This window comes from Lepisma saccharinum, chromosome 4 (genome assembly GCF_977018435.1).
Source record: "Lepisma saccharinum chromosome 4, izLepSacc3.1, whole genome shotgun sequence".
In the NCBI taxonomy this organism is placed as follows: domain Eukaryota; kingdom Metazoa; phylum Arthropoda; class Insecta; order Zygentoma; family Lepismatidae; genus Lepisma; species Lepisma saccharinum.
The window spans coordinates 112,474,881-112,488,818 of NC_139232.1; the positions used below are offsets into that span (position 1 = coordinate 112,474,881).

The following is a 13,938-nucleotide window of genomic DNA, read 5'->3' on the forward strand; positions in this document are numbered from 1 at the left end:
CATCCTGATGACGTCACAGAGACCCTGCCGGGGCTGTAAACATGGGGGCTGAAAAGAAGGCGAGTTATGACCAGACCTTCAAGAGCGGGGGAAACTAGCGGTCTAGGGACCTTGCTCGAAATGGGATTGATCTAGATTTGACAAGCTTTGTCTACGGACGATTTTCTTTTAAATGTAATTTTTCCTTCTCGCAATATTACGAATGGCTACGGAGCGTTACCGGACTTTGCACGAGAAACAATTTGCCGCAGTCCTTGTTCTACTTTCTCCTCCTTAACCCCCCCCCCCCCAGGCCCCTTTACTTCCTCATTGAAAATAAAAAGCAATGACAAACCTCGAGAGTAATGTAAGTTAGCGTAAATGGCCAGGAGATTTTCACATGCTGTTAAAATGGTATTCCATTCACCACCATTCTCAGCCGGAGGTGTTAGCAGGGGGTGCCCCAATTCAGGATCGTGAATTCAAATTTCGAGGAGGCAGCGCGCGTCTTCGCATAGATCACCGAAGGAAGATTGTCTATCCAGCCTCAGTAGCTATTTTAGAACCATAAAAGAAAGTGAAAAGGCAATTGAACAGTATTTCCAACGAGGGTCTCTCCGATGGTGTAGTGGTAGCGTCGATGTCTTTTAATCAAGGGGTCCCGGCAGGCACGTATCCAGGGGGGCTTAGGGGGCTCGAACCCCTCCCGAAACTTTTCGGTTTACACTAGATAAAATTAGGTTTTTGGTTACTTGTGGTGTGAAATAAGATAAGTTGACGATAATTTAAGGAGAGAAATAATTATCGAGGCAAGACAAAGAATGTTATGTAACCCTGTTATTGATAATAGCATGCATCCAAGGTGGGGTACAGGGAGCTTGACCCCCACTCCCTCCAGAAAAATTTTCAGTTTACATTAGATAAAATTAGGCTTTCGGCTTCTTGAATAATGTGATTAATAATTTAAGGAGAGAAATAATTATCGAGGCAAGACGGAAAATGTTCAATAATCTTGTTATTATTAATAGCAACTATCAAAGGTGGGAATCAGGGGGCTCGAGCCCCCCCTTCAGGATTTTTTTTCTGTTTACACTAGATAAAGTTAGGATTTCGGCTTCTTGAATATTGTGATGATAATTTGACAGAAATAATTATCGAGAAAAGACGGAGAATGTTCTATGACCCTGTTATTTGTTACTAGCGCATATCCAAGGTGCGGATCAGGTGGCTCGAGCCCCAACAGGAAATTTTTCAGTTTACACTACATAAAATTAGGTTTTTGTCTTCTTGAATAATGTGACGATTATTTAAGGAGAGAAATACTTATCAAGGCAAGAAGGAGAATGTTCTATAACCCTGTTGTTGATAATATTGCACGTAAACTTTAATTGAGCTTTCAGTGTTGTAGCAGCGAACTTGAGCACTATGTAGAGACTTGTCAGAATTTAGAAGCTGCACAACAAAGGTAGCTCTACACGTAGGGTGATTCGTTGTAATTTCTAATCTCTGGAAGACACGAGAGGGAATGTTCTTGAATAAGAGGAGTCGAACTACTGGCAATATTTATGAATCGTTTATCTGCGGAACGTTCTAGAATATAATGAGGATATAAAACGCTTTAATTAGAACCATTCCTAAATAGATATTCTATGACAGAACCTTGAATCCAATGAGAAAAATGTCGTTGTCTCTGACGTCATTTCCTTTTAAGCGTTCAATTCAAGGACTTGTTCATGATTTATTTGAACATGTACAAGGCGCTTTACTTCAGTCTCCAATAAGAAATGATAACAACTTCTGGTGACTTGATTTTAAAAAATGTGCCCGAGATAAAGAGTGGTGTTTCCAGGATCTTCGGAAGAGAGAGGGGTTACGCATACTATTTTTGGTGGTCAGTCCTCATTTTGCCATCTTTTCCTGTCTTTGACATTCTTTCTTTGAAGGAATACTGGGTCAAATGGGGTTATGACCCCACCAACTCTCCCTTGGGCACGTCACTGGAGATAAATGAGTAAGCATTTAATCATATTGGGAGACGAAACATTAGATGTGTTGGGAACGGAAGGGTTTTCACTGTGCATTAATTGTTTCGCGATCCAGCTGTATTCTAGGAGACTTCCTTTGTTTCGTGCCGATATACGACAAGACTGCGGAAGCTGTGACAGACAATTTTGAAGACTTGCGAGTGCTTAGGCCTGGATATGAACAATTTGGTGGGTTTCGGCTTTTATAAGAGCTGCAAACATGGGAGGACAAGACACGTTAGTGGTGTTCAGGCTCGAATCAGAGAGAAATATTCGAGATCTGTCTGCGTCCAGTTCGCAGCCCATAGTTTGAATCTCGCGTTGTCGAGTGGATTGACACAAATTGTTTGATGCCTGATGAGATGAAATGGGCAAACCACATACTGAGGTGGTTCCTGCACACAAAGTTAGTGCATGGAAACAGAAGAGTTGAGTGCTAAAAAATGTCCGCATTTTACGTTCTTATCAAAAAGGCAGCCTAAAACAGTGGGGACGATTTATGGTACAGTTGCTCCCCATTTTCTTGCCTCTATACTATGGCGTCTTAATGCTAAGCCTTTTCTACCAAGATAAAGTAAACTTTCCTTTCACCCCCCCCCCCCCGTTTTGGAACCCAATTGGCACCACTGGCCTTAAACATACAATTATGAGGTTCTATCTATACCTCTTAAGAAAATGGTGTTCGGCCCCCCCCCCCACAGGAATTCCTGGATACGTGCCTGGGTCCCGGGTATGCGGAGGCACATAGTGGTTCGGAACCAGATCCCACTTTAAACTGTAGGTCCAGGCCCGATTATCCTTACTGTGCACAAAGTGAACTTAAAAGACTAGCTCAATCAATCAACATAGAATATATAGGGTGTTCCAATAAAAGTATACGTATTTGGAATGATTATAACGTCAGTGCTTATTAAGATGCAGTTCATTTTCGGACTCTTCTTGGAATGTAACTCTTCCAATGCCAGTGCTTCAGAATTCAATGGACACTTGATTTTGATATTCCTGTTATCGTGTGTATATACCTTTTTAATGCAACACCCTGTATCAGGCACGACGCCCGAAATACTACAGATATATAATTTAAATAGTGTATAGTGTTAATTAATTTTACTTCCTTAGCAGAATTAAACATACAAGTTGTATTATACTGAGAAATTCATTTTCAGGGCTTCTAGCCCACACTTTTTCGCCTTTAAATGGTGGCCTGCTAAGGGATGAGCCCCACCCCACAAATAAAATTCTGGATACTGGCCTGCACTGTATATTTAGAGAGCCGTGCTAACAAAGTGGCTTGACCGCCTACTGACTGCAGGGAAATTATGCTCAGGCTTGTTTTTGAAAAAACATTCATCTACCAGATAAGGCATATTAGATTGGCGTTTTTTGGAGTGTGGTATGGAACAACTGTCAATTACAAGCCAAGCGAAAGCCTACCCGCATGACTAACTTACTACGTTTCATGTTTACCAGAGATATCGCATTCGTACACAAATGATCAAAGTCAAGATTAGTGACCACTTCACACAATAGATAACAATACAAGATTGGAGACTCTCTCTTGCTCATTTGTAGCACAAAGCATGTTCTCATTACCCTTACGGCTCTTTTCTTGCAATCAGAAGCATTCATTGACCGCGAATGAAATGAGATTGTCGGCAAAGTCAGCGTTCTGACTATATGTTGATGGTATACCATAGCAATATAATATGATATCATGTAAATGATACCATGGAATCATTGTAATCCTTAAGGTGAATAATTAATCAATCAATCAATCTCAACAGCTCACAGGGGGGAAACTCGCATATTCGGAATACAATAACAAATCTCCGTACTCCTCCTCCCACCGAGAAAGTGTTTTTCTAAGGCAATAAATTTTGGGTGTCTATCTCTTTCGTGATTTGTGAAGCCGTTCAGACTTAGTTTACATAATCAAGAAGTTTTAACGGAATTTTAATTTGAAGAGAAAACAATAAGGATATTAGTGATAATTCTGTACCTCGTAAACCAATACGTGTATATTTGATTCTTTACCATTATGCGCAATTTTTGCTGACATGAGAATTTTATGAACGATATTTTATTTATTTATTTATTTATTTCGTCTTCTTTTACATGGCGAAGTTAAGGCTGTGGAGCCTTTTCTTCCACTTGACCATGTTTACAAAAAAATTGAATATGAAATAATTAAAATATTGAAAAAAAATAAAGAAAAAAATATAAAAATTATAGAGAAATAAAAAATACAAAGAAAAATTACATATAAGAAAGTTAATCTAACCTATAGATACGGGCACACACACTCACACACACACATACATATTTTTGCCCTTACACACGTACAAGCATATACATAACACTACACTTTCTTAAGCACAGTCCAATATTACACATACTTAAAACACAGTCCAAAACGATATACTTTGACGATAATTCATCTTAACTATTACGCTAAATATTTTTTGTGCCTTACGTCCTTCTATCATTCTCTGCACCCGCCATATTATTAGGGAAATCAAACATTTAATTTTCATTGTATAATATGTGTAACTTTAACAATTTTTTGAACGTCACAATTGAGGAAGAGACATGAATTTCAGGTGGCAACTTGTTCCAAAGGCCTGCTGAGTTAACAGTAAAAGAATTTGCATAAAAGTTGGATTTGTGGAGTGGAATGGAGAGCAGAGACCTTTCGCGCGATCTGGTGTTGCGGCTGTGAAAGTCGGAAAGATGTTGAAATCGGTTATAGAGATATTGCGGGTCTTTTAATTGGAGGATTTGCTTGCACGACATGTATGCAAATTTATCACGCTCGAAGTTGTAACTGTTAGGTCAGATATGTGTCAAATGATCGTTTCTCATATTTTTGGTCCCACTGAGTGTCTCATTTTTGGAGATCCTTTTTAAAGCTATTTCTTCTTCGTAGTGAAGGCTCCTTTGTAGATGGGGCAGGGAGCCGAAATGCCTTCCCTCCTAAATCTGGTCCTGGAAAAATATCGTGCAATTCCTATTAAGAATAATGCTTATGTTGTGGATAAACTGATAGTAACTAAGGAAAGACGCAGAATCTGTAGCTACTAAGAGATGCGAAGGCGTTTTTAGGATATATAGTGAATACAGATATACGTACTCAACCAGAATCTACCGATGCATAAGACAAGGGGGATACATCCATTCCATAGAGTAGTGACTAACGCTATAGCCTTGTAAATAATTTGTTCCTCAGATAAGGTTGTGTGTCCATGCTTCCCTCTCCGTTAGTCGTGAATATACAGCGTAAGTCAAAATTATGTTCCCGATTTCAGTGTATATTTATTTCATTGTAATGATAACGTAAATCACTAAGATTACACACACAGATTGAAAAACTCAAAAAGTTTTTCCTGGCATATTAAAAATGTTCTCTGCGCGATCCACGTGTTACACGACACACATCTAGTCTATAATCAAGTTCCTGCCACACTCTTCCGAGCATGCCAGGGTCCACGTTGGCTATGGCTGCGGTGATGCGCTCACGCAATTTCACCAATGTTGTAGCAAGTAGTGGCACAAAAACTCGATCCTTGATGAAACCCCATAGGAAAAAAAAACTACATGGGGTGAGATGTGGGGATCGTGGTGGCCATTTCATTAAGTCTTGACGTGGAGTCTGACATGCTAGGAAGAGGGTGGCTGGAACATGAATATAGACTAGATGTGTGTCGTGTAACACGTGGATCGCGCGCATAGAACATTTATAATATGCCAGGAAAAACTTTTTGAGTTTTTCAATCTGTGTGTGTAATCTTAGTGATTTACGTTATCATTACAATGAAATAAATAGACACTGAAATCGGGAACATCATTTTGACTTACGCTGTATATAAATACATAGCTATATATATGCGAATTCTAACTTGTTTTGGTATTTTTGATGCATGACGGTAAGCATAAGTCAAATTGCTATATTACATACAATATGTACATAAGGGACCGAAATGTGTGACGCACAAGTTTAGCTGTAAACTGTGGTCGTTGGAAACAATCCTTTGATGATAGAAAATTCACTGAGCACATATAAAGGGTGGTAGGGAACAAAAAGATGTTAAAAGTGTATTGTAAGATAAAAGCAAAAAGCCTTATATCGAAGTGTCGTTCATTAGCGTTTCTGTTGGAGGATTATCAACGGTGGCAGCGGAATTCTTGTCGCCTTCACCGAAAGAGCTTTTTTTAGATGAAACAATGATTAACCTCCAGGAAAATGGTTGTGGCTACATCTCGACCAAGAGAAAATCCTTCTGGCGCTGTCGCTGCCCACCGTGGCGAAGTGGTTAGGACATCGCGCTACAACGCCAGGGGGCCCGATTTCGAATCCCGACCTGGACATAGGTGTTTACGAGTGTACATTCATCACATTATCACCCATTTTCGCAATTAGCAAAAGTGGCAGAAACGCGAAGTAAAACAAACCAATCACTCAATCAACCTTCTGGCGCTTTCGTCAAATTTTCAACCGCAAGCGAGCGTATGTGATGTAATCGGCTTCTTGCCATGCAGTCATGGCCCCGCTTTATCAAAATATTCGGCGTTCGACAACAAATCGTCGTCAACTTTATTCAGTGCCAAGTGTTTGTGCCATAATGAAGGGCAAAGCCGCACGCAGAGAAAGCAGAGACGTAATATTTAGCGTAGTTGTAATTTGTTGACAAACAAGCAAGGGAGATACGTGGGGTAGTTGGTTAATGGACCGAATTTGTAGTAAAATTACAGGTCTGTCTTAGCTTCGATCTTACGACAGGAAAAAAAAAAAGAAGAAGTTTGTTACCTTGAAGAGAGAAGTACTCTCTCTAAAGACAGTGTTAGAATAACTGTAGCTAAAAGCACTAGATAACTGATAATTTCCATTTATAATTACAAACTAATGTAGAACCATTGTCACTAACAATCAGAGAATTAGTATCTACTTTACGCACGGAGGCGAACCATTCGGAAACAAGCGTGCCACGTGCCCAATACTATTATACAATTGTCGCAATGCAAGTCATAGGCTTCCAACCGTACATATGCAGCGTACACAAAAGAGCTTTCATTGTTATCGGGGCCAGGAAATGTAAAAACAATAACATGTGTCGACAGTATGTTCGTTACATGGCGCCTTGGCAATTCGCACTAAAACACTGTATCTGGGTTTAGTCTAGTCCATTAGAACCGGATAATAACGTAATGTTTCTGCTCACTGCCTCCTTCGGGAAACAGAAAAGGGTACGGAATCACAACATATTTATACCCAGTGTCGATAATGTTACATGGTTAAATCGCTTGGAAGCAGATAATTCGTAAATTTTTCAATGGCGCTATGGTAAGTGGAGACGAGAGGGACTTAGTCTTACTTCACTTGGCGAGATTGGCCAGAAGACTAAGGATTGGTTCACAGCCGCGATGTGGGATCCGCAGGGTCAAATGGAAATCATGCAGGTTCGTTGACTTTTATTTGGATACTCGTAAAACGAATGGGGGAGATATTGCTTGTTTTCTTGCTAGTCAATCGTGGCTAGTGATACAAAGACGTCCCTAACCCCCTTAATAATGACCCCAACAAATGAATTTCAATAGTTTTTTTTTAAATTTCCTAACGTTCTCTTTCGATTTGATTTTTGTTGTTTAGCGTCGCTCTGCTGCAAATTATGGCTAATCGCGACGATGAGGATGTGATGAAATTGATGAAAGGACACTTCCAAAGAACACCCATGTCCAGGCCAGAGTCTGAACCCGGAACCACTGGCGTTATAGGGCGCTCTGCTAATCGCTCCGCCACTGAGGTTGGCGGGTTCTGTTATCAATAATATACTTTAGTTCCTCGTGATTTTATTCAGTTCCTCATTTTATCGAAATTTACTTTGATTGTTTTTATTACAAACTAGTTTAAAGTAACTTTATGCTCGTCATAATCTTGACTCGGCCTACATTCTTTTTAAAAGAGTGAAATCCAAACAACTGTGTAATTACTAATGAGCTTCTACCGGGAGTACACCCGATGCCCCTGATTACGAGGCAAGAGCATTACGCCTTCGATTTATACATGGGTAGACAATTTGCTACATTCGGACATTTGCAAGTCACAAAGTATTCGGCCTATAATGACATCAAGCAAATGGATTAAGATAGCCAGGACTGGTTTCATATTGCCCATGATAGCGACAGATGGACTACAATAAGTCTTCGTATTTCGAAAGTTTTGTCGGAGGTATAAGCAATAATAATAAGTAAATAACATAGGTTAACTCTATTATTGCCTACACGAGTATTGACTTTGTCCCTTCTCGAAAATCGGAAGTTGTAGTTTGATACGGTGTGATTGTATCCGAAACTCTGGTTACGCCACTGTCTGCTGTTTAGACCCAAAAGAATTTGAGCTATACACGTATTTATATAGTAGCCACAAGTCACCGCAATAACTTGATTTTACAGATGTGCTGCGTCCCGTTTGGTTTTAGTTTCGCGAAAACTTTTAACGTCAAATTTTAGAGTGCCCGCTGTGTACACACATCTCGCAAATATTTCACGACATACGAGTATTCTTAAAGTTTTTCACAAACTTGGGTAATTTATGGTCATTTTAGAAGCAAATTTTACTGTTAAAAACGAGCATACATCCACACAGATTTTCTAGGCGGGAGCAGCAGCGGTCAAAGTGTAAGGAATGTGGGGCGATGCTATCCCTCCAGTTAAGAAAATTCTCATAAAACTTCCCAAACAGGATAATTTGCATAGGCCCACTGCATTTTCTCCATGTTGATCCAAGCAAGCATTCCTCAAATTTCCCCCAACTGGGTTTTTCAGATATCTCGGGGGAGAACATTGCTTCGAGCATTAAATCCAATCAGAGACTTGATTGATTGATTGATTTGGTGTTTTAAGTCCATTTTATGCACTGCACAGAAAGGCTAATCGGGACTGGACCTACAGTTTAAAGTTGGATCCGAACCACTTGTACCTCCACCGCCAATCAGAGACTGTAAGATGAGGTTTATATTAATTTGCAGTTTCTTTGATTGCAGATTATCTTAAGTGTAGATTATCTTAAGTGTAGATTATCTTAAGTGTAGATTATAAAATAACGGACCGCAGCAGCATAACTAAGTTTGTGGAGGGGGACAGGGCATGAACCTCAAGTTACACAAGATTTCAAAATACTCCTAACATGTAAGTTAATAAAAAAAACTGTCCCCACCAAGTTACCCCTATGACAGACCCTCATTCTGAGAATTATGATCTTCAGACACACACGTAAATCATCTATATAACCAATCCAAGAAGCTTAGTGTGTGGCGATATTTCAACCCCCCCCCCCTCCAAAGCCTACGTGGCCGCGGTGGCTCAGTGTCGACCTCCGTGGCGAAGTGGTTAGCAGAGCGCGCTACAACGCCAGGGGTTCTGGGTTCGAGTCCCGAGTAAGGCATGGGTATTTGTGTTCGTCCAGTTGATAAGAAACAAAGAAAAATGTAAGAATTAAAAAGGTAAAAGGTAAAGTGTTCCCCTGTGCATAGCACCACGCCATGAAGGCGTATAGGGGGTGTGTGTGTAAGAATTGAAAAGTGTAAAAGTGATAAAAAGAGTGAATGGTGGGGGATACCTCCGTGTAGGGGTATTTCCTTTATTAAAAAAAAAAAAGTCGGTAACGCGTCTGACTACCATACTAAAGGTCCCGGGTTCGATCCCCGGCCGGTTCAAATCCGGGAACTTTTCTAACGATGGAAGCGGCCCCGGCGCCCACCCAGCGTCGAATAACATGGGTACCTGGGGGAAACCCTGGGGGGTAAAGGCGGTCAGGGGCGTGATGCTGATCACATCACCCCCACTCACGACCGTTACCCCCACACCCCTTATACGCCTTCATGGCGTGGTGCTATGCACAGGGGAGCACTTTACCTTTTACCCCCTCCAAAGCCTACTCAATTCCTCAGATGTCCATCAACACACATCAATTCATAAATTCTGCAGGTGTTACTCATTAAATTTATAACTCCTATAATATATCTCAACAAGATTGCCATTAACGAATAACTGAAAAATAATGCCCAATGTCAGAAAACTATTAAACAAATGAATAAATACTTCAATCGTTGCCCTGTGGCCGAGTGGTTAGCACATCGCGCTGCGACGCCAAGGGTCCCGGGTTCGAATCCCAGTCGGGCTTGGTTGTTTGTGAATGTCCATTCATCAATTTCATCACTCATCCCCATCTTCGCAAATTAGCCAAGAGGCACAAAACGCGAAGTAAAATAAACTAATTCAATCAATAAATCAATCAATCATTCAATCGTTGCTGATTCCGCATCAGTAATAATTTCCACCCTTGAATACCGGAAATGACGTGGATCTTTTGGTCCATTTAACGTTAGGTAATAGGGTGTATCGAAGAAAACTTTTTTTCGAAATGTTAAGGTGGCTAGTGCGGAAAAGTGGCCATTTGTGACCAAAAACACGTCTGATTTTTTTCAGATTTTTTGGAGGTCGTTTAGGTGGCGCGCATCGACCTTGAAGTTTTGATAGTGATTTGGTTATGCAACACGCACAACAATTTCACAAAAAATGTCATTATTTGGCTATTTCATGTATTTTTTTCTGCATTATGGTCATTTATTGTTTTGTTTATGGCAAATATGTTACATTCGTGCCTCAGGGGTGGTTTCCTATGCTGTTTACGTATGCTTTTGGTCAAAAATTGTCAATTTGAGGCTAAAAATTCCATTTTTTCTATTGATGGTTTCCAATTGGTTTCGACTTTGTGTTTTGGTCACAAATGGCCACTTTTCCGCACTAGCCACCTTAACATTTCGAAAAAAAGGTTTTTTTCGATAGGCCTACACCCTATTAGGTAATGATGACGTTGAAAGCGTTAAAAGCGAGAACATGATACCTTTCTCTCAATAACCTAGAAATATCTGTCAAAAGAGTTCGGTAATAGTATTGTAACGCTCTGTGGATCTGGTAGCCTACAGAAGCACGTGAAAATGTTGCACGATATAGTCCAAGCCTTTTTATATCATGAAAAGGGTAACTATTACCATAAAATTCTCAAAGAACTTGTTGCATTGCGTTCATCGTAAGCGATCTCATATTGTCCAATACCAATGGTTTCGTCTGCACGAGAATCCACTAGTTCATACCGCTACCATTCTTTCAAAAGGTTGCAGTGTTTAACCATCCGCCATTTGAAATGTCGTTTTAAGCCCACTTTATGCACAGAAACGCTAAGCGGGACTGGACCTACAGTTTAAAGGGGGATTCGAACCACTGTGCCACATGCCTCTACTGGGTATAGAACCCGGGACACCTTGATTACAAGGCGACGACGTTACCACTACGCCATCGAGGAGACCCGAACCATTCGTCATATTCTCCCAATTTGATTCCAATAGATTACTTCTGATTCCCAAAGCTACGAAGGGTACCGCATTTTCCACTATTCCAGACATCGAGGGAAATGCGACGAGCTTGCAGCAGGAAACACTTAGGTACTCCCACAGCAGCACTTGTCGAAAATACGTTGCGACCGAAGCGGATTATTTTGGAGGACAGTGCAGTGGATCTCCTGTACGCTACTGTACAAATAATTTATTAGACCGTTCACACCTTGCATATATTATGTTTATGTATTACATAAGATGCCCTAATTAGAAGAAACGAATTTTGTACTTATACGAATCCATTTTCGTTGCAGGTGAAAAACGTGATAATGGACGAACATGAAGACAAAACCTTGCGGAAGGAAACATCTCAAGATGGGGACTTACCACCAAAGAACGGCAAGAAAACTTTTCGGTTTCCTTCCATAACGGATTTCTTCTCTTTGCTCACCCGCATCGTTCGCAACACGACCGTGGAACCCGTGATGTTCTTCTACCTCCTGTCCTTCACCCTGACGGTGGTGATGGAGCACCAGTTCTACATAGACAAGGTGTGCGTGGCAAACTTCAACCTGAGCCAGGAGATCTGCGGCAACCTCACGGCCAGCAACAACTCGGAGGCGCAGATCCTGGTGCAGAGGAAGGTCTCCAACTTCATGATGTACAACAACATCATCCGGCAAGTACTTCCGGTCGTGAGCGGGTACTTCCTGGCCATATGGACGGATCGGTACGGTCCGAAGACGGCCATGGTCGTGGGGATGATCGGAAAGGCCGTGTATTTCGCGGGCTACGTCCTGAACGCCTACTACGTCAGCTGGCCCGTGGAGTACATCCTGTTCTGCGCCGCCCTGCCGCGAGCCATAGCAGGATACGACATCAGCATATTCATGGCCATGTACAGCTACCTGTCCGACGTCTCGACCCCGGAGGATCGGACCATGAGGATAGCCATCCTGGAAACCTCCCTGCACCTCACCCTCCCCGTGGGGCTGGCCCTGGGGTCCTACATCTTCACCTCCACCGGCAGGAGTTACATCATCTCCTTCTTCGTCAGCCTGGTGGTGAGCTCCGTGGGGGTGGTCTACACCGTCTTCGCCATCAAGAACATACCTCGTCCGGATTCCGACGCGAAGGGCGAGAAGAAGCTGAAGATGAGCAGCTGCTGGGACGTCTTCACGGATTCAGTTCGAGTGACGTTCCGAAAGAGAGATGACAACAAGCGGATGTACATTGTTCTTCTCCTAGTCATATCTTTGTTCCAAAGCGCATGTGGAGGTAAGTGCGTAACTGCTACTTCTTGATATTTTACACACCTCCACTATGATCTAAAATAAGAATGTGTGGAGGCCTACCTCCACACCCCTATGGCTCATTATGGGACAACGCAGCCAAAGGCAATAAAAAGAGACATACACCTAGATCCTGAAATGCTCGTTTCTCTGCAAGGCGTTATGTGTGTTGCCTAAATCTACGGCGTTGGTAGAACTTGCATTAATAATCTATATACGTATATATAAATGGATTATGTGTGTGTATTTGTTTGTTCCGGCATAACTCTCGAACGCCTGGAGCGATTTCAACCAAACTTGGTACGCGTATCACTTGCAATCTGGAAATAAATACTGTAGGGGTAAGACACCCCTGGCACCCCTAGGGGTGGGCTGGAAAGGGGTGACATGTAAAAATAACCGAGAACCACCGATATTAAATTCCGCAAAAACAGACATCCGTGACTCTATGCAATCCGCACAACGATAGTGTTTCTCGGGTTGTCTAACATTCAGGCTGTGTTACGAATGGAATCCATAGTTCTCGTGACACTCCCAATGCGGTTCAACTCCAAGTTCATCACCTATCGGCATGGAGGGGGGGATGAGAGGGGGTGAAAATAAAATGCCACAAATGACCTAGATTAGTGTCGAATCCATAGTTTTCGGAGTCGCTAAGCTAATTGGTCACATTTAAAATTAGTTACATTTTACACTATAGTTAGAATTTATTATTTTCCTGTCTAATAGAAGATTGGGATAGATAAATACCCAGGCAACGCCGGGCAATCAGCTAGTTTCATATTAAAATCCACTTATCGCCTTGCGGTTAGGCAACACACACAACACCTTGCGAGGATATAGGCGTCCCATTTCTATTGCCGGTCACCACACATGGGATACTTTTGCCTTTATTTAATACCTCACATCACTGCATAGAAAAGATGAAAACCGATTTCTTTATGCGTCAAAAATGTCTAGTTAACCAATGACAGCAGATACCCTCAAAATTCTCCGCAGCTTTTTTTGTCACTGCTCTTATCTATCACAGCAGATGGTACGCATGGTACGCAAAGCACAACATTGGGGATTGTTTTTGATTGCCTAACATTAAGGGATTCATGAGCATGACAGATTCCAAGTTTACCATCCCTTATTGCTCATATCTAAACTCCCGTCCACTTTTGTCCTTGGCTGTACGATTCTGAACCATTAATTTTTGAATGACTATGGCTTGCAATACCTAGTCATCCAGTAACGACCTCCGTGGAGGAA

General features: G+C 41.6%; 1 protein-coding gene across 2 annotated transcripts in view; it reads left to right on the forward strand.

Annotated features, from left to right (window-relative positions):
• LOC145987336 (lysosomal proton-coupled steroid conjugate and bile acid symporter SLC46A3-like) overlaps positions 1-13,938 on the forward strand; it is a 29,045-nt gene that overhangs the window by 9,193 nt on the left and 5,914 nt on the right. Inside the window, exons 1-2 of one of the 2 annotated variants that reach the window (XM_083121856.1) lie at positions 7,394-7,457; positions 11,707-12,670. In XM_083121856.1, coding sequence (XP_082977982.1) covers positions 7,422-7,457; positions 11,707-12,670 — 1,000 coding nt within the window. In that variant the 5' untranslated portion in view covers positions 7,394-7,421. Of the gene's footprint in view, positions 1-7,393; positions 7,458-11,706; positions 12,671-13,938 lie in introns of those variants that run through there. The other variant, XM_083121857.1, reaches the window with a different exon arrangement.